The following is a 24,625-nucleotide window of genomic DNA, read 5'->3' on the forward strand; positions in this document are numbered from 1 at the left end:
AATACTTTTATAATGTGCAATACCTCACTCCATAATGTAAAACGCAACACATTCACCTCAGGACTGTGCACCTTACACACAGCACATACACCTCAAGTCTGTGCACATTACCTTACCTTGCAATACTTTATAATGTTTAATATTTTATTTTATAATGTGACTCTCTCGTGCAATAATTTATAATGTGCAATACTTTATAATGTGCAATGAGCAATACCTCACTCCATAATGTGTAACACAACATATACACCTCAGGACTGTGCACCGTACCCCCCTTACACCCCCCCTTTTTTTTTCTTCCTCTCTCTCTCTCTCCACACTGTTTTGCACTGTTATTGGAGATGCTTTAATCTCATTGTACATGTGTATAGTGACAATAAAGGCATTCTATTCTATTCATCAGCATAACAGTGGAAACTAATACAATGTTTATGAATAATATCACCCAGAGGTAACATATTAAAGAAAAAAAAGCAGTGGACCCAAGACAGAACCTTGTGGAACACCAAACTTTACCTCAGTAGGTCTAGAAAAATCACCATTTACATCAACATACTGATAGCGATCAGTTAAATAAGACCTGAGCCAGGAGAGGGCCTTTCCCTCAACTCCCACAACATTTTCTACTCTATCCAGAAGAATGGAATGATCAATGGTATCAAATGCTGCACTAAGATCAAGCAACACAAGCAGAGAGACACAGCCCTGATCATACGCCAACAGTAGGTTATTTACTACTTTAACCAGAGCTGTCTCTGTGCTATGATGAGGTCTAAATCCTGACATACATTTCATGGATGTTATTCCTATGTAAATATGAGCATAACTGCTGTGCCACAGCTTTTTCAAGGATCTTGGAGATAAAGTGGAGGTTTGATATTGGCTGATAATTGGATAGCTGACAGGGATCAAGGTCAGGTTTTTTAATCAGGGGTTTGATAACTGCTAGTTTAAAGGATTTGGGTACATAGCCAATCGTAAGAGAAGAAATTCTTATTTTTAGAAGTGGTTCAATTACTTCAGTTATTATCTGTTTGAATAGACATGTAGGTAAGGGATCTAGTACACAAGTTGAGGAAATTAATGAAAGTAATTCAGTTTCTCTAAGGGGAGTAAAGCATTCTAATTGTTGATCTGATACAGTTATATTGTTAACTACAGGGTCACTTACATTGTCTGACCTTAAATTAGTAGTTTGAATTTTTTGTCGGATATTCTCAATTTTGTCATTAAAAAAATTAATTAAGTCATTGCTACGACATACTGCAGGCATGCATGTGTCTATAGTGAACTTACTCCTGGTTAATTTTGCTACAGTATTAAATAGGAATATAGGATTATTTTTTGTTATTTTCTATTAGGGAGGAGAGATACATGTTGATCTAGCAGCACTAAGAGCTTTTCTGTACATCAGGAAGCTCTCCTCCCACGCTAATTTGAACGCTACCAATTTTGTTTGACACCATTTACGTTCCAATTTTTGAGTGGTCCATTTTAAAGTGCGAGTGTCATCATTATACCAGGGTGCTAATTTTTTTTTGTCTCTGATCATTTTCCTTTTAAGAGGAGCTACATTATCTCAAGTACAGCAGAACGTTGACTCTAAGCATTCAGTTGCCTGATCAAGTTTTGCAGGGGCTGACAGTGACCCAAAGTTGATAACTCTGGGAGATCATTTATAAAGCTCTGTGCAGTAGTTGACATGAATGTATGTTTAATACAGTAGCGTGGTGAGGTGCATATATTATTACTCATACAGTACATATTTTGAATGAGATGAGATAATGATCTAAGAACTTCAGACTATTGAAGTGTGACACTATTTACTATGTTTAACCCAAATGTTAGTATTAGATCGAGGGTGTGACCACCATTATGGGTCGGTCCTATGACATTTTGATTAACCCCCACTGAATCTAAAATGGACACAAACGCTGTTTTCAAAGGGTCTTCTGGGTTATCGAAGTGAATATTAAAATCTCCAACAACTAAAGCTTTTCTAAGGAAATAACCAGGTCTGAGATAAAATCTGCAAATTCAGAAAGAAACTCAGAATATGGCCCCAGGGGCCTGTAAATAATAAGCAACGGAATGAACTGGGTAGACCTATTTTTCGAGGCTACATACATTATATTATTATGAAGAACTTCAAATGTATTAAATTTATAACCAGGTTTGTGTGTTACACCTAGATAATCATTCTAAATAACCACGATGCCTCTTCCTCTGCCAGTTAGATGAGGCTGGTGTATGCAACTGTATCCAGGAGGACTAGCTTCATTTAATGCTATATATTCATTTAGCTTAATCCATGTTTCAGTTAAACACACTACATTAAACTCCTGATCAGTAATAAGTTCATTAACCATTAGCGCGTTAGATGCAAGAGATCTAATATTTAATAGCCCCACCTTTAGATCAAAGGTGCTGGCAGCAGCTGTACAGTCCGTATGATCTAATTTTATATTGATTAGGTTACTGGAACAAACTCTGAATATTTCTACTTTTTTGTTGAGCTTGGGGAACAGACAGTCTCGATGTAGTGGACCCTGAGTGACGACTCTGTGCAGACAGTCGGTTTAGCCTGTTCGTCTGCTCCCTGGCCTTGGCTCTGGATTGTCAGAAATTAACTAGGCCTGTTCTGAGACTATGACCTATGCTGCAAGAAATGAGAGCAGTACCTTCCCAAGTGGGATGGATACCGTCCCACCCTAACAGGCCAGCAATGTCCTCAAAATTAATCCAATTATCTATAAAGCCCACACTGTTTTCAGAGCACCACCTGGACAACCAGCAGTTCAGCGACCATAACCCGCTGTAAGCTACATCGCCACGCTGCATTGGGATGGGGCCAGAGCATACTACAGCATCAGACATCGCCTTGGCTAATTTAAACACCTCTACAAAGTTACTTTTAGTAACCTCAGACTGACAAAGGCGTATATCATTAGCTCCTGCATGGATAACTATCTTTGAGAACCTGTGCTTGCCTAGGACCCCAAGATTACCTGCTATGTCCGGCACCCTTGTTCCTGGTATACACCTGACTAAAGCTGCTGGTGCCCCTAAAGGCTGAGCTAATTTACAATACACCTTTATTAATTCTCCCAAATGTTTTTTTTCAGAATTAATTTAACTTAATTAATTTCACGCGCTGTATGATAGAGTCCCCTATAACCAGAGCTCTTTCAGGTTTCTCAGTGGGTGCATCACTAAGGAGAGCAAATCTGTTCAGCACGTGAAGTGGAGAGGAGTGGTGCTCCCGTGAGCGAGCCTCAGCGGTAGCTTTGGCTCTACGCTTATGCCGCCGAGTCGTCACCCATTCGCCCCGCTGTAAGAGCTCTAATGATGGAGTTGGGGGATTACTAACTCCAAATACTGTAGGGCATCCAGACTTTCCCTTACAGAACCTACACTGTTCTCATTCTCACTAGCCTTCTCTAAAGCCTTGCGCTTCTAGGACTGCAATCTTCTCCGTCAGAGAGCTAACTAATCTGCACTTATCACAAATAAAGCTGTCACTAGTGACGGAGGAAGAATGACTAAACATCCTGCACTCAGCAAACTGAACAGGCTGAAGGTGTGCCATGATGAAAGGATTCACATACCTTCATCGAAGATCTGTTGATATTAAAGCAGATCCGATGTGGATGGCCTCCGCTTGTGGTCTTTAAGCAGGAGGAGAAAAAAAGAAAGCTTCTGGTCTTGGAGTTCTTCCCAAAAAAGAAAAAAAAATGGAAAAGGAAAGCGAAAGTGGAAAGTACAAAAAGGAACACGAAAGTACAATGTGTGTGTGCTCATTGTTCATGCGTGTGCATGTGTGCGTGTTCACTGCTTCAGATGGGTTAAATGCAGAGAGGAATTTCACAAATGTGTGACGAATAAAGTTGTGCTTTTTCTTTCTAATAAAAAGTGATCTGATCTTCATCCAAGTCACAAGTACTGATGTACACAATAATCTTAAAGGAGATACGTAGAGCCTTTATTTTTAAATACACTTCTGAGTGGATAGTATCTCCAGCCTTTTTGAGAGTAAAAATCGACCGCAAAGTTGGCATTCGAGTTGCCCCGCTGAGCCAGCTAGCCCTGAGTGTGTGACATCACAGCAGGAACCGGTTTTAAGGTCGAGGCCTTTTACAGCTATAGACCAAAGTCATATAAATAACAATTTATGGTGAAAGTAAGAAATACAGTTACCGACTTGCTCAACTAAGACAGATTTGACTTCATTGATTGTGGGTTGATGCTCATTAAAACAAGATAGGTGTTATAACTTATGCAACATACATGTACATGCATGCATTTTCACTGATAAAACGTAAAAGGATAATTAAATAATAAGATTAACTGAGACAGTCACATTCTAAAGCAAATTAAATAATATTGTACCGGTAACTTAAATACACAATACAAGTTACATGTATTAATCTAAATGCAGGTAAACAACGTGTTGTTTTTTTTATTGAAATGAGAGTCAGAGCTGAGGTGGCACGGTGGTGTAGTGGTTAGCACTGTCACCTCACAGCAAGAAGGTCCGGGTTCGAGCCCCGTGGCCGGCGAAGGCCTTTCTGCGTGGAGTTTGCATGTTCTCCCCATGTCCGCATGGGTTTCCTCCGGGTGCTCCGGTTTCCCCCACAGTCCAAAGACATGCAGGTTAGGTGACTCTAAATTGACCATAGGTGTGAATGTGAGTCTGAATGGTTGTCTGTGTCTATGTGTCAGCCCTGTAATGACCTGGCGACTTGTCCAGGGTGTACCCCGCCTTTCGCCCATAGTCAGCTGGGATAGGCTCCAGCTTGCCTGCGACCCTGTAGAACAGAATAAAGCAGCTAGAGAGAATGAGATGAGATGAGAGTCAGAGCTTAACAAACTGTGTTCTCGCTTCTTGAAGGCCGATTGTTTTTGAAATAATCTGACTTTCAATTGTTTGTTCAGTTCTCTGTTCATTCACTTCTTCCATGTAAGGGAGAGATGGCAGCAACATCCAGCTTAGAAATAAGACAGGTGCTCCACTCATTCACTTTTCTTCATACTGTGTATTCCGCCATTACTGCTGGGCTCAGGCAATTACTAAAACCCAGGATGGAGTGGGATGTCACCGGTTTTAGCAACAACCATGGGGAGGTCACTGCCAGAGCGATATGTCCCATCCTGTTCCATCCCAGGTTTTAGCAACAACCCTCGGCTCACTCTGGGAGGACTGGTGCAACTCAACTCACTTTCCTTTTAAAAAAATAAACAAAATACATACTTGGCTTTTCTTGTAGTTTTCTTTTTCTTTAATTGTTGGTACTGCACCCTCTTTCAATACAGGCTTATAGCCAATGCTCCTCAACAGATCAGAGGTTTTGTATGAGTCTTCAGTAAAATGTGCAAAGCAGAGGAGAGATCATTTCATAGCCGCCCAACGTGCCCGTGAACTTCTCACAAAATGCGTCCAAATCTTTGCAGTTTGTACATTCTTGGACCATGAATGCAATGTAAATCCAGCTTCTGTCGTGTTGCTGCACCGGCCAAAAACACATCTACGTGGCATGGCGATAAATTAGCTCAAAATGGAGGATCGGAGTTGCAGTCAGCTCTGTTTTTTAGTATAGCGGAAATGGCGAGGAGACTGATAGACTTCCTGTTGTGACATTACGGACGTCAAGGTCATTCACTCAGACCGCTACCTATATAAATCACTTTAATCGTAAAAATTACAATATTAGATTTATTGTTAACGCTTAAAGCTATTCCTGTGCCATTCTTGAGGTCTCAAGGCATTTATAAACGAAAGTGAGGCCATGTACATGTGTATATGCTTTAAGCCAATAACAAAAAAAAATTCTACTTTTTCATGACTTTATGATACAAATGCATTCAACATTCACAGTAGTGGTGGAAAAAGTAAGTGAAGCTTTGGATTTAATAACTGGTTGATCCTCCTTTAGCAGCAATAACCTCAACCAGGCGCTTCCTGTAACTGCACATCAGACTTGCACATCGTGCAGGGGGAATTTTAGCCCATTCTTCCCTGCAGAACTGCCTTAACTTTTCCATATTCTTGGGTTGTCTTCTGTGTATGGCTGTCTTCAAGTCATTCCACAGCATCTCAATAGGATTGAGATCTGGGCTCTGACTAGGCCACTCCAAAAGGCAGATTTTGTTCTTCTGAAACCACTGTGCTGTGGATTTGCTGCAATGTTTGGGGTCATTGTCCTGTTGCATCACCCAGCCTCTTCTGAGCTTCAGTTGACAGACAGACAGACAGACAGACAGACAGACACCCTCACATTATCCTGGAGAATTTGTTGATAAATTTGGTAATTCATTTTCCCCTCAATGGTGGCAAGCTGTCCAGGCCCTGACGCAGCAAAGCAGGCCCAAATCATGATGCTCCCTCCACCATACTTTACTGTAGGGATGATGTTTTGATGTTGATATGCAGTGCCCTTTTTATACCAAATGGAGTACTGCTTGTTCCTCCCAAATAGTTCAATTTTGGTTTCATCACACCACAAAACATTTTCCCAGTACCACTGTGGAGTGTCCAAGTGCTCTTTTGCAAAATTCAGGCATGCAGCAATGTTCTTTTTTGACAGCAGTGGCTTCCTTCTTGGTGTCCTCCCATGGACTCCTTTCTTGTTCAAAGTTTCGCGTATTATTGAATTATGAACAGAGATGTTAGCCAGTTCTAATGACATCTTCAAGTCTTTCGCTGTCACTCTAGGGTTCTTCTTTACCTCTTTAATGATTTTGTGTTGTGCTCTTGGGGTCATCTTGGCAGGGCACCCACTTGTTGGCAGAGTAGCCACAATACCTAATCGCCTCCATTTATAGACAACTTGCCTGACAGTAGACTGATGAATACCTAAAATCTTTGAGATGACTTTGTAACCCTTTCCGGCCTTATGCAAGTGGAAGTAGGAAAATAATAAAAATGAAATATACTTTATTAACAATATCTCTCAACAAATAAAACTACAACATACAAATAAATATATTGAATAAAAACTCATTTAAAACCCTGTCTAGGGATCAAAATATATACTATCCACAAAATTGAAATAAACTACTCGATTCGATAATTTTTGACTATGTCCGCATTTTCAAAGTAATTGTTCAGTTTCTTAATGGTTCTCAATCCTCTAAGACTTAATACAGCTGATTTGATAAGAATGAGTGACAGTTTGACTCTTAGCCAGTGTAGAACAGTACTGTAATCTTGGTCCTTTTTCCTTGAAACTTTAATCGATAATTCGCTAATGAAACGTTCCGCTTCCCTTCCATTCCCTCCATGGGGGTAAAGACTAAAGGGGTGAAGGAGCCCTGTTCAATCTGTATAACACGCTGGTTGTATTGGCGTTTCTTTTCATTCTCGTTAGTGGAGAATGTTGTTTCTAGTTCAAGTGGCTCTTAGCAAATGGGTTGAACACCCTTACGTCCAAAAATGCTCGTTGCCCCCTTATCCAGAAATCTCTTGCACAGACATCTAGCCTGGCTTCATCTGATGAGTTGGCGCTACTATGCAAAGCTTCGCCGGTTAGCGTTTCCAGTTGTGGCTCGATTTCAACATCTTGACATACATCGTTAAGTAAATCTGCAAAAAGATCTCTTACTTCATCATGGCGTCTGTGTATAAAACCACCTTTCATACATGACATGGCGTGGTCGACATCAAAACGTTTACCACAAGCACACATTGTTGGTAGATACTTTGGAGTCCAACGGTATCTAAGGCAAAGAGCATCATAGAATTCTCTTTTGCTCAAGTTGAGGTTCTCTGATTGTACTGGTAGGGTAGTTAACCAGCTTGAGGCTCCCTTCATCATGTTTAGGTCGTTTGCTCTTAGTTGCTCTTTATTCATCTTTTCACGGACTTGCTGTAAAGTGGCTTTGTGTTGTTCCTCTCTGGCTTTCACAATATTCTTTCTGGTCTGCTTCAATAGCTCATGATCCATCAGCGCTGCGCTGTCTTGATTCTTGATATTTGTAACTAGTTGGTCAGTTGCTGACCGAGAATTTGCATACTCAAAGTCTGCGATATTAGTAAAGATAGGTATTGCTAGACCTCCTTTCTTTACTGGTAAAGACAGCAAGAGTCGTTCTTCAACAGTGCAGATATGACCTTCTGTAATTGCTGGGATAAACATATTGTCTATCACTTCATCTACTTTAGTTAGGTATTGCTTGATGTTTGGAATTGTTCTGATGTAGTAGGTCAGTTTATGTCTAAAACCACTGGTAAATGCAGCGAAAGCGGCATGTGGTTCAGATCTTGCTATTTTGGACAGAAGTATCAATTGATTACACCACGAGTCTACTAGTCCATCAATGTATTCGGACTGTCCAGCTTCACTACCGACAAATCCTCCGAGACACTGCCTTCCTTCGGTTATCATCTTGATATCCATGCCAGCAAAAACTTGATATACTTCATCTTCTACTTCTGGTTTTACCACCAACCAAGATTTAGACGCCTTGGGGTAGTATCCCAGTTTAGGTCCTAATGTTACCAAATTATCCCACCATGTTCTAAGGGGGCTAGATTGCCTGCACCGCTCAAATCATCTGCAAATGCAACATGTTTCACACTGTCATTGTTTGATTTAATGACTTCCAGTAAAGGAATAATTCCTATAGCATACACTGGCATTGCAAGGGGATCACCTTGCGTGGTTCCCTCCGATGACAAGATTTCAGTACCACCAAGAACAAACAGGCGAGATGGAGTGCTATAGCAGTTCCTTATGTATGTAGCCATTGGGGGACATAAGTAACGTATATTGTGAAGTAGGACAGCGCGGTTGAGAGAGTTGAAGGCGTTATCTGCATCCACAAGAAGTACTGCATCAGTAGACTGGGCATCAAAAATATCTCTTATTGCATGTACAGCAGCTTCACATCCACTTGCCTGACCAGCACATAGTTGTAAATTTCCTGCTGAGCTGATGATGTCCGGCTTTATGACTGATAGAATAGCTTTACCCACAATCCTCCGCAGCACTTCTCCAACACCTATAGGTCTGACTCCTGGATTCTTGTCCAAAGGTATCAATCGGCAAGCTAGATATGCTTCAAGATTAGTACAGCTCCTGTTATCTTCCATTGTAGTTTCAATTTCTATCGTGCTGACTTTTTGTGCAAAGATGGCAAGTGCACATCTAAGATCTCGGCCAGCAGTTGCAAAGTTCTTTGAGACGAGTATCCTCCTCCATCCATCAGCATCTAGACCTGAAGGTCCACTTGACCCTTTTGTTTTTAGTGCTGCATTCATGATAGTAGATTCTGTTATGTTTTGAAACATAACAGGGTCAACGAATGGTATTGGACCATTTATCAGCACAGATGTTTCTGCTTCAATAGCGTCTGGGTGTTTTCGTATTAACTCATCTATTGTGATTTGGGATAGTGGCAAAACGCCCCTACTGTTCTGTTGTTCGAGAAGTTTTAATGCAGCATTAATCTTTCCTTCAAACACAAGTTTGGCAAAAATTTTTGCCAAACGTTCCTTCTTAAGGCTATTCAGTGTTGGGGAGCGTAATTTATCTTGAATTGTACGGGCCTCTCAAATTAAAGCAGCTAAATCCCCACATTCCCATTGTGCTAGACATCTTGATAAGCATTGAGAATGTTCCTTTGATGTTGATTTGAATGATGGTTTTTGCAGAAGTAGTGGAGGCATGACCATTAACACTTTGAAAACATCTCTAAAGTAAACAGAGTCATTGTTCCAATATTCAATCCATTTAGTGGTTTCTATGATGAATTTCTTTCCTGCAGCTCCACTCAGTAACATAAATAAATTACGTCTCCAGTAAACAATCTCATTGTATATTTCATCAATTACAGAATAGAGGTCTTCTTTAGTCAAAGAACCCCAAATTTGTGTAGCTGGTTGACTACACACAAATGAGCTAGCATTGTTATTTAAATCATTTAGTGTTCGATTTTGCTCTCCTGAAGTCAGAGTATTAGGCTGTACTTAGATGAATGTTTTTACCGTGATTGGTAGCAAATGTTCGTGGACAAAGATCACATTTGAAGTAAGCTGGAGGTTGTGTTTGGATTAGATTTGGCTCCTCTTCATGTCGTTGATGATCCATCTTTCATCGTCGAAAACTGTTTCACTTCGCTTCTTTAATGCACAAAACTTTAACCAAAGCGTTGATTCACATTTAAGATTATCCGGAGTATAAAAATATTTGCAACTTGATGCTTTTTTCCAACCATAAAACTTAAATTTGTCAACTAGCTTTGGAGGCCATTTTGTGCTGCGCCCAAAAAAAAAAAACTAGGAAAATAATTAACCTCAGGATGATGGGACCAGTGACTCTGCCTTATGCAAGTTAACAATTCTTGATCTTAGGTCTTCAGATAGCTCTTTTGTGTGAGTCATGATTCCCATCTGGATATGCTTCTTGTCAAAAGTTCAAACTCAAACTTTTCAGGGGGTTTTATCAATCAAAGTAATTCTAGGCCACACCTCTGAACGCATTTCATGAAATGGAACCCAAGTGTGCTAAATTCTGACGACAATGAGATTTTTAAAAAGTCATTAGCTTAGGGTTCACTTACTTTTTCCAACCTTCAGTTTCACAGTTTGAATGATTTATTCAATATGGTCAAACATTCTTTGAAAATCTGTGTAACTTTAGTTAGAGGAGACTGTCTTTGTTCATTATTGTGATTTACATGAAGATATGACCATGTTTTATATGGGAATTAAATATAGAAAATTCGAAGGGGTTCAAACTTTTTACTTTGAACACACACACACACACATATTTTATATATATATATATATATATATATATATATATATATATATATATATATATACACACATACATACACACACACACATACATACACACACACATCGGGTGGGCAGAAAAAAGTGATACCCCGTTTAATCAAGAATAACTCAAAAACTAGGCTATGCATACTAACTAAATTTGGTACATGTCATGAGCAGCTAGTTTTAGTCAAGTGGTGAAATTTTCAGCCAAAAATATTCATTAACACAGGAATAATGAAGAAATACAAAATTCAGGTAAAAAAATGCAATGCCAGACGTTGACTTATTATTTACTTACCACGGCTTTAATCGAGAAGATGGTCGATATGGCCTCCATCCTCAGAATCAACCAATCAAAGTCTCTTTTTCCAGGAAGATATGGACTTTCGAATTTCAGCAACTGATATTTCATCCCACTTTTCTATTATCTTGTCCTTCATTTCCTGTTCTGTGAACTTTTCCGTCCTTCCGGCATAAACTTTTTCGGATAACGAATCCCAAACACTGTAGTCCATTGGATTCAAGTCAGGTGACTGTGGGGGCCACTCATCCTTTTTTATGAACATTGGAGTGTTCTGTTCTAGGTATTCCTGGGTAATGCGGCTTGTATGCGAGGTGGCCTCATCCTGCTGAAAAATGTACGTGTCGTCTGGATAGAGTTGTCTGCAATCTGGCAGAAGTCCGTTTTCCAACAGCTGCATGTAAGATTGAGAGTTCACCTTCACTTTGTTCGTATCGATAAAGTGGATGTTAGTTCTTCCATTCCAAGACACACCAGCCGACACCATGACTTTCTTGGTAAACCTTGAAGTTTCATGGTAGAGTCTTGTGGGAGGAATGTCATTCTTCTTTCTTCCATAAACCCTATTGTTCTGTCTATTGCGTGCAACTTCGTACGTAAAATCCTTTTCATCCATAAACAGCATCCGTCTTACATCCTTGGCTGAATACCTGTCGTTTAAATTCCGGCTGCGAGTCTTTCGCTTCTGTTTCACGTTAGTATCACGTCTTGAAACCCTGATTCTCTTGAATGGTTTCAAATTAAGTTCCTTGGTAATGGTTCTAACAGAAGTACGACTGATGTTCAAATCGTGCGCAATTTGTCTTTGAGATTTATGTGACCCTGGCTGGTCCTCCTGGGATGCGATGAACTCCTCAACTCGGGCCTTGTTATCATCAGTTGTAGCTGTTCGAGGTCGTCCACTGCCTGGCTTCCTATCTGTGGAACCAGTTTCTTTAATTCTTTTAATCCACCTGTTAAGAGTAGCAATGCCTCACTGTTTCCTAGGGAACTCCTTTATTAGCCGCTTAGCACCCCAGCCTTTCTCTTCCACACAGGCCTTAACAACAGCTTTATCTTCTTCACTCAAAACCATGACTTCTCTCAAGGGCTTTACAAAATCAAATGCTCCAAAACCAGGCTGTTCAGAATGTTTAGGTTATAGGGACTGCCACGCGCAGACGTTACGTCATCAGGCAGCAGACGCACTGGTAGATGCACTGGATGACACAATAAAAATGTCTGGCATTGCATTTTTTTACCTGAATTTTGTATTTCCTCATTATTCCTGCGTTAATGAATATTTTTGGCTGAAAATTTCACCACTTGACTAAAACTAGCTGCTCATGACATGTACCAAATTTAGTTTGTATGCATAGCCTAGTTTTTGAGTTATTATTGATTAAATGGGGTATCACTTTTTTCTGCCCACCCGATACACACACACATACATTTATATATATATATATATATATATATATATATATATATATATATATATATATATATAATGTATGTATGTATGTATGTATATACACTGTATAATGTATCTATGTGTGTGTATATATATATATATATATATATATATATATATATATATATATATATATATATACACACACACAAAATTTTGGGGGTTTTGTTTGAGTAGAGTTTTTACTTTGTGCTTGGTTGGTTCTGCAACACTTGGTTTCTCTATTCACAGTATGAGAGTTGATAGCCTTGTAGTAGAATAGCCAATCAGAGCACACGATTGCTCATCTCCAATTGAGTGTGGATAGAATAATTATAGTTATATTTAATGCAACATCGCTTGAAGTTCATCAGACAAAAAAAAAAAACTATCATCGTCTTGTATTTTATTAACAAGAAGCCAGAAAAAGGTGTGAAGTCCTCTGCCCTGAAGTGTTGCCAAGTCCTGACGCTGGAGACTCATTCCATAAAATGTTAAACAACAGCATTTTTCGTTAGTTACTATAGAATGATAATGTACTAGAACGAGCACATGAGCGTAAACCTGTGATTTTCCTTGTTGTAGAAAATTACTCCACACCTTCTGACCAATCAGATTTGAGAATTCAACAATTCTGTGGTATAAAGAGCTCTTCGATCATCGATAAATAGTAGAAAATCAATTACTAAAACAACTAAAACAAATGAAATGAGGATTTATCATGAAAATGAAATTCATGTTTATGACTCATTCGCAATGATGGCACACATTTTGAAATGAATGCCACATTCCTAAATGCTCCGATCCACAGAGGGATAGTGCTGTGTAATTGATTCTATCTGCGTACCGTTAATTACACTGACATTTCTAAACGCAAACGATGACATGTCGTTTCCTGGTCTAAGCAACTCTTTCTAAACCATTATACACTTCCAAAGTACACAAAGCAAGGCTGAATGTGTGGTGTGGGCGAGTCAAAGAGTCCATCGATAGAGCATGTGGGCAGGTTTTGTGTGTGTTCGGCACCGCCTGCATGGGCCATCTATAACCGGATCAGTCTCATTAGAACTGAGAAAGAGGATTTGGCTGTAGTGTGTACACGTTGCTGACTCATAGGGGCCACTGGAAAATAGATGTAGTAGGATACACCAATGTAGCATAATAACAGTGTGGTAAAGAGACTGATATTGTTACAGCACAATACAGTGAAACCTCGATATTAAGACCACTTTGGCCTGGTCCCAATATTGAGGTGGTCTTAATATTGAGTTGGCAAGATCAAGACAGTTGCTGAGCTGTTGCATAGCAACGTGCATGCATGATCTTCTTAATACTGTTGTATTACATGTAATAAATTTATGAACTTGTTTATTGTATTTCATTGATAAATGATTAAATCAACAAGCTAAATTTAAACAAAAGTATAGCATGTGTGTGGTTTGTGTGTCTAACAAGTACAAATGTACATGTAATACAACATGTAAAAAACAATATAACTAAGTTTTCATTTAAACTTTTAATAAACTTGTAATAGAATTAATCATAATTAAAACCATACCATTTTTAAATGTAAACCATACAGCAAACTTACACAAGTCATTGAAACAAGAAATTTAAATCTCGTTCTGAATACTCTTTCATAATTAGGCCACACCAATTTAATAAGTTGGTTCTCAGAATCGCTGCTTGAAAAAAATGCAAAATGAAAAAATAAAATCGAAATCAAACTCCCGCCAATAGAAAAGGTCACGTGACATGAGGTCACGTGACACCGAAAACTAATCAAATCGACCCTTTCACTTTAAATAAAGACTTGTGGAAGAAACATGCCTGTGAAGGGGAATCCTACAAAGCCTGTGTTTGTGATTGTTAGGATATTCAGCGAACAGAAGCATAAAATCTTTGACAGGTATGTTGAAATTCTTTTTACTGGTTTGCCTGTATTGTTTGGTCTATTTCCACCGCTAATTTTACCATCAGAGCATTTTTTAAATTTTATTTTTATTTCGCCCACTCGCTTCATATTTTTCCTGAAAAAATCGGAGAACCAACTAATTAAATTGGTGTGGCCTTATGACACTTTAACAACTTGAACTTTTTCTATTTAAATCGATCTACTAAAGCTCACTTCACACCTCGTTGCATAGATTACCTGCGTTTTGCCAATTCCAAACTTTTCTGCTAGTTGACGCTGACTTTTACCCGCACTTTCGTTCATCAGATCAATTTTTTCTTTCAAAGACAACTCATTACATTTTCTATTCATTGTCGTACAAGTCGATCTTAATTTTGCGGCATGACGTAAAAAATTTTGCGGCATGACAGCATGACGTAAACCGGATGTCGTGAAAGCTCTTATGCCCCGTGTTTTGACACAACGGGGGGCGCCCGTATTTTCGAGGTTTAATTACATTGATTTTCGGCGGGTGGGACCAAAATTAATGGTCGTAATATGCAATATTGAGGTGGTCGCATTATTGAAGGCCGCGACCAATGAAATATATAAGCAAGCAATCGGGACCATGAAAAACTGTTCGTAATTTTGAGGTGGTCATAATTTTGAAGTGGTCGTAACATGAGGTTTCACTGTATATTGAAAGTTACATAAAGGCCATAGTCAGATAGTGAACCGATGGACGGGCTGATAGAAAAGATAAGAAGTGAGTGAAAAAGAGCGCAACACAATCACCTTTCAGTTAGAAGGTTGAACAGATTGCGCACAAGAGGACAGTTTACAGATATTTAACATTCTATACTTTAAGAGCTATTAGGAGCACTGCAACAAATCACTCCAACATACAGTACTGTGCACAAGTATTCGGCACCTAATTTTTTTCATCTAAACTTTGTTATAGATTTCTATTTTATAACTAATATATTACTGAGTCACAACATTACAAAAACATTTTAGAGTTCCAAACGTTCACTGTTGGGTTTTTTCCAGCACAAAATTAAATGTTGCAGGAAAACATTTGTATCAGAGCAGCATATTCCATAAGAGAGCACTTTTCAGATTAAAAAAAGAAAACATAATGAAGGCTACTGGGTTTTGGTGCAAAATTAAGAAGCAAGTATGACAGACAAAGTGTCCAGAAGAAATGTTATGACTTTGTTATATCAATTTATAATGTCTTTGTTATATCAATTTATTATAGCTTACTGCGTATTGTATTTTTTTTAATGTTGAAACATTTCATTTCATTATTTATTAAGCCATTTTTGGTCTATAACATTTTTTTTTTTTACATGTACCTAAGACTTTTGCACAGTAGTGTAGATTATTATGATCTAACCTTGGTTGAGAAATGTAGGCATGACTTATTTTTTGAATCCCATTCCCACCTGTTCCTAAAGGAATTCTGACCAATTCTGCCCGCTCCTGCAATTATTTTGTGCTTAGTCTAAAACGTGAATCCAACCATGGAATCTTTCTGAACTAGAAGTGCTGTCTACCCTCTTCCACATACATGAGCGGCTGGTGTCACAGTGATTGACAGGAGAGAGAGAGAATGCCATCCCTCCCATCCACAGAGCATGGCCAATTTTGCTCTCCAGGACTCATGGACACAGATGGCATTAGCATCATCGGAACTTAAACTCATGATCTTCTGACGATGGGATGAACACTATGCTGTTGTGCCACTCAGGATCCCGAGTGCTGCATGTTAATAAGCATGTCCTTTCTTTGTCCTGAGAGCTTTATATCTGACTGTATGTTCTTACACTCCCCCCCCCCCCCCCCCGGGTTCAGTCCTGACACACACCTCTCGGCTTTTTGCAAAGAAGTGTAAACAGGTTGTAGCTAAGAACAGAATTTAGAGAAGGTTCTGTGTTTCTTGTTTTAACATTTATGCCAAAGAACTATTTGCAATTATTGATAACTTTAACCTGGTACAACATGTACAGGGACCGACCCACTCTCGTGGTCATACTCTTGACCTCGTCATCACAAAGGGTCTTACTGTTTCTTATACTGTTGTTGACCTGGCATTATCTGATCATTTCTGTGTTTTCTTTGAAGTTTCTATGTCTCCTCACATTCAGAATAGCTCAACGACTATAGGTAGGAGAGTCATAAACGACAACACGTGTTCTTTTTGAGCAAGCTCTCTTACAGAACTCAACCAAAATGTCAGACTCTGTAGATGATTTACTGGAATTTTTTTAATTTAAATATGACCCAAATTATGGATGATATTGCTCCATTCAAAATAAAAAGAGTCAATGATAAGCAGAAAGCACCATGGAAGCAGTACCCGGCTGTTAAACTGCTAAAGAGAGAATGTAGAAAGACTGAAAGAAAATGGCGCAAATCTAAACTTCACATCCATTATCAAATCCATAAAGAGATGCTTTGTAATTATAATTATGAAATTCGTAAAGCAAGACGGTCTTTCTTCTCCAACATCATCAGCAGGAATATGAACAATGCCCGTGTGCTATTTTCAACAGTAGAGAAGCTAACTAATGCCCCATCACAATTAGCACCTGAACTTCTATCAGTTAATAAATGCAATGAGTTTGCATCTTTTTTCAAAGGTAAAATTGATAAAATAAGGCAGAATATTTCTCATAATATATCTCATCTCATCTCATTATCTCTAGCCGCTTTATCCTTCTACAGGGTCGCAGGCAAGCTGGAGCCTATCCCAGCTGACTACGGGTGAAAGGCGGGGTACACCCTGGACAAGTCGCCAGGTCATCACAGGGCTGACACATAGACACAGACAACCATTCACACTCACATTCACACCTATGGTCAATTTAGAGTCACCAGTTAACCTAACCTGCATGTCTTTGGACTGTGGGGGAAACCGGAGCACCCGGAGGAAACCTACGCGGACACGGGGAGAACATGCAAACTCCACACAGAAAGGCCCTCGCCGGCCCCGGGGCTCGAACCCAGAACCTTCTTGCTGTGAGGCGACAGCGCTAACCACTACACCACTGTGCCGCCCCCATAATATATCTTAGTTGCAAAAAATTGAAAAACTGCAATCACCAATGACACAGATAGATAACTTTAACACAATGTCAGAATTTTGTTTAATTGATTATGAGACTCTTGAAAAAACTGTACAAAATCTCAGTTCTTCAACATCTGAATTGGACATTCTGCCCACCAACTTTTTTAAGTCTGTTCTTCATCTTATAATTACAGATGTGCTTCAAATTATAAATACATCCTTGGAGACTGGCGTTGTTCCTGTGTCCCTAAAAAAAGCTGTTGTAAAGCCCCTTCTTAAAAAAAATAATCTGGATCCTTCAGTGTTAAATAACTACAGGCCAATATCAAATCTACCATTCATCGGGAAAATCCTGGAAAAAATTGTCTTCAATCAATTAACTGCCTTCTTGATATCAAACAGCCGTTTTGATAATTTTCAGTCAGGATTTCGTGCCAATCATAGCACTGAAACAGCACTGATTAAAGTTATAAATGACATACGTCTTAATACTGATGCAGGCAAAACATCGGTCCTGGTATTACTGGACCTCAGTGCAGCTTTTGATACTGTTGATCACAACATACTGCTATATCGACTTGAACACTGGGTTGGATTGACTGGTAAAGTTATCAATTGGTTAAAATCATACTTAAAAGATAGAAGCTTCTTTGTTACCCTGGGAAATTGTTCCTCAACGTCTATGTCCTTGACCTGTGGTGTCCCCCAGGGGTCGATTCTTGGACCATTATTTTTCAACCTTTATATGCTCCCACTTGGGCAAATTATCAATAAAAATTCAATTTTGTATCACTGCTATGCAGATGATACCCAAATTTATTTTGCTCTATCACCAAATGACTATGCCCCCCCTTGAATGTCTCTACCAGTGCATCGATCAAATCAATAGCTGGATGTCACAAAATTTTCTTCAGTTGAACATAGATAAAACAGAAGTAATTCTATTTGGAAAAAAAGATGAAAGACTCAGGATTACCACTATTCTTGACACAAAAGGGATTAAAACTAAAGAAATGGTTAAAAATCTTGGTGTTTTCATTGACAGCGAGCTAAACTTTGACAGTCACATGAAAGCAATCACTAAAATGGCATTTTATCACCTAAAAAACATTTCCAAACTAAGAGAACTTATGTCAAAAAATTATCTGGAAAAACTAATACATGCCTTCATCTCTAGTAGGGTTGATTACTGCAATGGCCTTTTCACAGGCCTGCCAAAAAAGACCATCAAACGACTTCAGCTGGTTCAAAATGCAGCAGCGAGGGTTCTCACACGAACAAAAAGAACAGAGCACATTACCCCAATTCTAAGGTCCCTTCACTGGCTTCCAGTAAGCTACAGAATTGACTTTAAAGCATTGCTGCTGGTGTATAAATCTCTAAATGGTACAGGGCCCAATTACCTCTCTGATATGTTGCAGCGGCCTAACCCAATCAGATCTACCAGATCGCAACAGAAAAATTTACTATTAAAACCAGTTGTTAAAACAAAGTGTGGTGAAGCAGCTTTTAGCTACTATGCAGTACATCTATGGAACCAACTGCCAGAGGACATTAAAAATGCTCCTGCTGTTGGCAGCTTCAAATCTAGGTTAAAGACCAAGCTGTTTTCAGATGCTTTCTGTTAAATAATTAATATTTTTACATTTTTTTATAATCTTTACTTTCTCTGCATGTTTTAAATTTATTTTAATTTTATTCTATTTTATTCCGCTGGTTTCTTTTTCTTTTTCTCCTTTTTTCTTTTTGGCATTTTATCATTTTATTATTTTAGTTCTACTGTTGTTTAATTTTTATTATTTTCTTTTAATTCTTTTAATTAATTGTTTTAGATTAAAAATAAAATTTTATGTAATTTTATTTCTCTATTGTTTACTGTTTTTGCTTCTGTAAAGCACATTGAACTGCCATTGTGTATGAAATGTGCTATATAAATACACGGAGTGCAGAATTATTAGGCAAGTTGTATTTTTGAGGATTAGTTTTATTATTGAACAACAACTATGTTCTCAATCAAACAAAAAGACTCATAAATATCAAAGCTGAATATGTATGGAAGTTAGAGTGGGGTGTTTTTAGTTTTGGCCATTTTAGGAGAATATGTATGTGTTCAGGTAACTTTCACTGTGCAGAATTATTAGGCAACTTAATAAAAACCAAATGTGTAGCCATTTCACTTATTTATTTTCACCAGGTACACTGATATGACAACTCCAGATTTGCAAATAAACATATCTGACATTCAAACACAAAACAAAAACAAAATCAGTGACCAATATAGCCACCCTTCTTCATGAGGACACTCAAAAGCCTTCCATCCATAGATTCTGTCAATTTCTTTATCTGTTCACGACCAACATTGTGTGCAGCAGCAACCACGGCCTCCCAGACGCTGTTCAGAGAGGTGTACTGTTTTCCCTCTTTGTAGACCTCACATTTTATAATGGACCACAGGTTCTCTATGGGGTTTAGGTCAGGTGAACAAGGGGGCCATGTCATTATTTTTTTCACCTTTCAGACCTTTACTGGCTAGCCACGCAGTGGAGTATTTGGACGCATGAGATGGAGCGTTATCCTGCATGAAAATCATGTTCTTCTTGAAAGATGCTGACTTTTTCCTATACCACTGCTTGAAGGTTTCTTCCAGGAACTGGCAGTAGGTCTGGGAGTTGAGTTTGAGTCCATCCTCAACTCAAAAAGGTCCAACAAGCTCGTCTTTGATGATACCAGCCCATAGCAGTACTCCACCTCCACCTTGCTGGCGTCCGAGTCGGAGTGGAGCTCTGTGCCTATTACTGATCCAGCCACAGGCCCATTCATCTGGCCCATCAAGAGTCACTCTCATCTCATCAGACCACAGCACCTTAGAAAAATCAGTCTTAAGATATTTCTTGGCCCAGTCTTGACGTTTTATCTTGTGTGCCTTACTCAGTGGTGGTCGTTTTTCAGCCTTCCTTACCTTGGCTATGTCCCTCAGTATTGCACACCTTGTACTCTTTGACACTCCAGGAATGTTGCAACTCTGGAATATGGCAGAACTGGATGCTAATGGCTGCTTGTTAGCTTCACGCTTGATTTTCCGCAGATCATGTGCAGTTATTTTGCGCCTTTTTTTTCCCCACACGCTTCTTTCGACCCTGTTGACTATTTGCAATGAAACGCTTGATTGTTCGGTGATCACGTTTCAACATCTTCGCAATTTCAAGAGTGCTGCATCCGTCTGCAAGACATCTCACAATTTTATACTTTTCAAAGTCTGTCAGATCTCTCTTCTGACTCATTTTGCCAGAGGAAAAGAGGTTGCCTAATAATTATGCACACCTGATATAGGGTGTTGATGTCATTAGACCACACCCCCTCTCATTACACAGATGCACAGCACCTGATATACTTAATTGGTAGTAGGCTTTCAAGCCTAAACAGCTTGGAGTGGGACAACATGCATTAAAAGGATGTTGTGGTCAAAATACTCACTTGCCTAATAATTCTGCACTCAGTGTAAACTTGCCTTGCCTTGCATGTGTGTGTGTGTGTGTGTGTGTGTGTGTGTGTGTGTGTGTGTGTGTGTGTGTGTATACAGTTAGGTCCATATATATTTGGACACTGACACAAATTTTCTTTTTTTACCTGTTTACTGAAACATATTCAGGTTATAGTTATATAATGGACATGGACATAAAGTCCAGACTTTCAGCTTTCATTTGAGGGTATCCACATTAAAATTGGATGAAGGGTTTAGGAGTTTCAGCTCCTTAACATGTGCCACCCTGTTTTTAAAGGGACCAAAAGTAATTGGACAATTGTCTCAAAGGCTATTTCATGGGCAGGTGTGGGCAATTCCTTCGTTATGTCACTCAATTAAGCAGATAAAAGGCCTGGAGTTGATTTGAGGTGTGGTGCTTGCATTTGGAAGACTTTGCTGTGAAGAAAACATGCGGTTAAAGGAGCTCTCCATGCAGGTGAAACAAGCCATCCTTAAGCTGCGAAAACAGAAAAATCCCATTCGAGAAATTGCTACAATATTAGGAGTGGCAAAATCTACAGTTTGGTACATCCTGAGAGAGAGAGAGAGAGAGAGAGAGAGAGAGAGAGAGAGAGAGAAAGAAAGAAAGAAAGAAAGAAAGAAAGAACTGGTGAACTCATCAATGCAAAAAGACCTGGATGCCCACAGAAGACAACAGTGGTGGATGATCGCAGAATAATTTCCATGGTGGAGAGAAACCCCTTCACAACAGCCAACCAAGTGAACAACACTCTCCAGGAAGTAGGCGTATCAATATCCAAATCTACCATAAAGAGAAGACTGCATGAAAGTAAATACAGAGGGTTCATTGCAACTCATGAGGGTACTGCAACTTATGAGGGTACAAGCCACTCATAAGCCTAAAGAATAAAAAGGCTAGATTGGACTTTGCTAAAAAAAAAATCTAAAAAAGCCAGCACAGTTCTGGAAGAACATTCTTTGGACAGATGAAACCAAGATCAACCTCTACCAGAATGATGGAAAGAAAAAAATATGGCAAAGGCGTGGTACAGCTCATGATCCAAAGCATACCACATCATCTGTAAAACACAGTGGAGGCAGTGTGATGGCTTGGGCATGCATGGCTGCCAGTGGCACTGGGTCACTAGTGTTTATTGATGATGTGACACAGGACAGAAGCAGCCGGATGAATTCTGAGGTATTCAGAGACATACTGTGTGCTCAAATCCAGCCAAACTGATTGGTCGGCGTTTCATAATACAGATGGACAATGACCCAAAACATAAAGCCAAAGCAACCCAGGAGTTTATTAAAGCAAAGAAGTGGAATATTCTTGAATGGCCAAGTCAGTCACCTGATCTGTATGGAATCAATTTTGTGCCAAAATGTTCATACAATACTTTTGAAATATCAAACAAAAACGACAAATCAAAATACAAAAAAAAAGTCAATTTTTTTAGACTGGCAAACAAATTATTTGTGTAATCGTGCAAAATATCAGTCTATTACTCTTCAGAAACCTTTTATTTTTGTTCCGCGTCTTTCTCGGTTTTGTTTGAAGCAATTTATTTTGGTTGCGATTCCAGCTTTCTCGTTTGCGCTCCCTGACTTTTTGCTTGCAGTTTTGGCACAAACTTCACATGTGGGTGGGCTGTCCAGGAATGCATTCCCATTGGGTAACTTGTGTTTGACTGACAGCTACACTCAGCCATTCCCTACTCGGATTTTGGCGGACTGTTTGACGAGTGACCGATCCATTGACGGTAAGCAAGGATCGAGTGGACTTCAGTGGCGACTATGATATTTAATTTACACTTTGTTGAATTAATTCAATATCATAGTCGCCACTGAAGTCTACTTGATCCTTGTTTACCGTCAATGGATCGGTCACTCGTCAAACAGTCCGCCAAAATCCGAGTAGGAAATGGCCGCAACAGCCTCCGGGGGAATGGCTGAGTGTAGCTGTCAGTCAAACACAAGTTGCCCAATGGGAATGCATTCCTGGACAGCCCACCCACATGTGAAGTTTGTGCCAAAATTGCAAGCAAAAAGTCAGGGAGCGCAAACGAGAAAGCTGGAATCGCAACCAAAATAAATTACGTCAAACAAAACCGAGAAAGACGCGGAACAAAAATAAAAGGTTTCTGAAGAGTAATAGACTGATATTTTGCATGATTACATGAATAATTTGTTTGCCAGTCTAAAAAAATTGACTTTTTTTGGTTTTTTGTATTTTGATTTGTCGTTTTTGTTTGATATTTCAAAAGTATTGTATGAACATTTTGGCACAAAATGGATTCCATAGATCTCAACCCAATTGAGCATGCATTTCACTTGTTAAAGACTAAGCTTCAGACAGAAAGGCCCACAAACAAGCAGCAACTGAAAACCAGTGCAGTAAAGGCCTGGCAGAGCATTAAAAATGAGGAAACACAGCGTCTGGTGATGTCCATGAGTTCAAGACTTCAGGCAGTCATTGCCAACAAAGGGTTTTCAACCAAGTATTAGAAATGAACATTATATTTACCATTATTTAATTTGTCCAATTACTTTTGAGCCCCTGAAATGAAGGGATTGTGTTTAAAAAATGTTTTAGTTCCTCACATTTTTATGCAATCATTTTGTTCAACCCACTGAATTAAAGCTGAAAGTCTGAACTTCAACTGCATCTGAATTGTTTTGTTCAAAATTCATTGTGGTAATGTACAGAACCAAAATTAGAAAAATGTTGTATATGTCCAAATGTTTATGGACCTGTGTGTGTGTATACACACACACACACACACACACACACACACACACACACACGTTCACACGCTCATATATATATATATATATATATATATATATATATATATATATATATATATAAATAAAAAACCTTATTGTCAACTTGATGACTTGTACACCCAAGTTCGTTATATTATATTGTTATTGAATTGTTCACAATTACGAACAATTGTGGCCATAAAATGTGGTCATAAAGCTTCATAAAGTAGCATCTTACTTTCGTCTGGATTAGGCGCAGCAAGGATGGCGCTGTGTTTCCGCTTTACCTCCTCTACTTTCTCAGCCAGTGAGTCAATGTAGCCACGTATCTCCTCCACCTAAGAGAGACAGAAACAAACACAAAGCACTCAACCGTTAGGTTTTGTTATTCACTGGCTGAAAGATTGCAAGAGCAAAACAGAAGTTTGTGTGAGCTTTAGAATCCACAAAAAAAAAAACACATATGACTCACTCTGATCCTAGTGATCTCATTCATCACTTTCATGTCATGCCTTCTGAAAAAAAGAACTGCGCCTTCATTCTGCAATTCAATGTTTATAAATTCACTTTCATGCAACTGAATGAGTGTGTATATCAGCTTAATAAGTTTAATTTTATTCACAACAATTAATAACCCTTTTATCATGAATACCACAATATGTGTACTGGAGAGACGGGACTTTCTGCCACACAACTTTCAACCTGCCGTTTGTCTAAATTTGTCTCCAATCCAATCTCTTATTACAGATTTAACTTAAATTTACAAATGTTGCCCATAAAATGTTGCCTACTTTATTGGCCTTCTCCTGAGCATGACTATGAAAATGCAAAAAATTTAATCAGGATATTACGAATGTGGAACATACTGTTCAGTGTGGAACAGTAACAG

The 24,625-nt window shown here is 38.9% G+C and overlaps 1 protein-coding gene across 1 annotated transcript in view; it reads right to left on the bottom strand.

Moving 5' to 3' along the window:
• Positions 1-24,625, bottom strand: part of LOC132871269 (syntaxin-1A-like) — a 422,244-nt gene that overhangs the window by 217,920 nt on the left and 179,699 nt on the right. The window contains exon 3 of the mRNA XM_060905390.1: positions 23,975-24,074. Coding sequence (XP_060761373.1) covers positions 23,975-24,074 — 100 coding nt within the window. The remainder of the gene's footprint in view (positions 1-23,974; positions 24,075-24,625) is intronic.

This window comes from Neoarius graeffei, chromosome 23, assembly GCF_027579695.1.
Source record: "Neoarius graeffei isolate fNeoGra1 chromosome 23, fNeoGra1.pri, whole genome shotgun sequence".
Classification (NCBI taxonomy): Eukaryota; Metazoa; Chordata; class Actinopteri; order Siluriformes; family Ariidae; genus Neoarius; species Neoarius graeffei.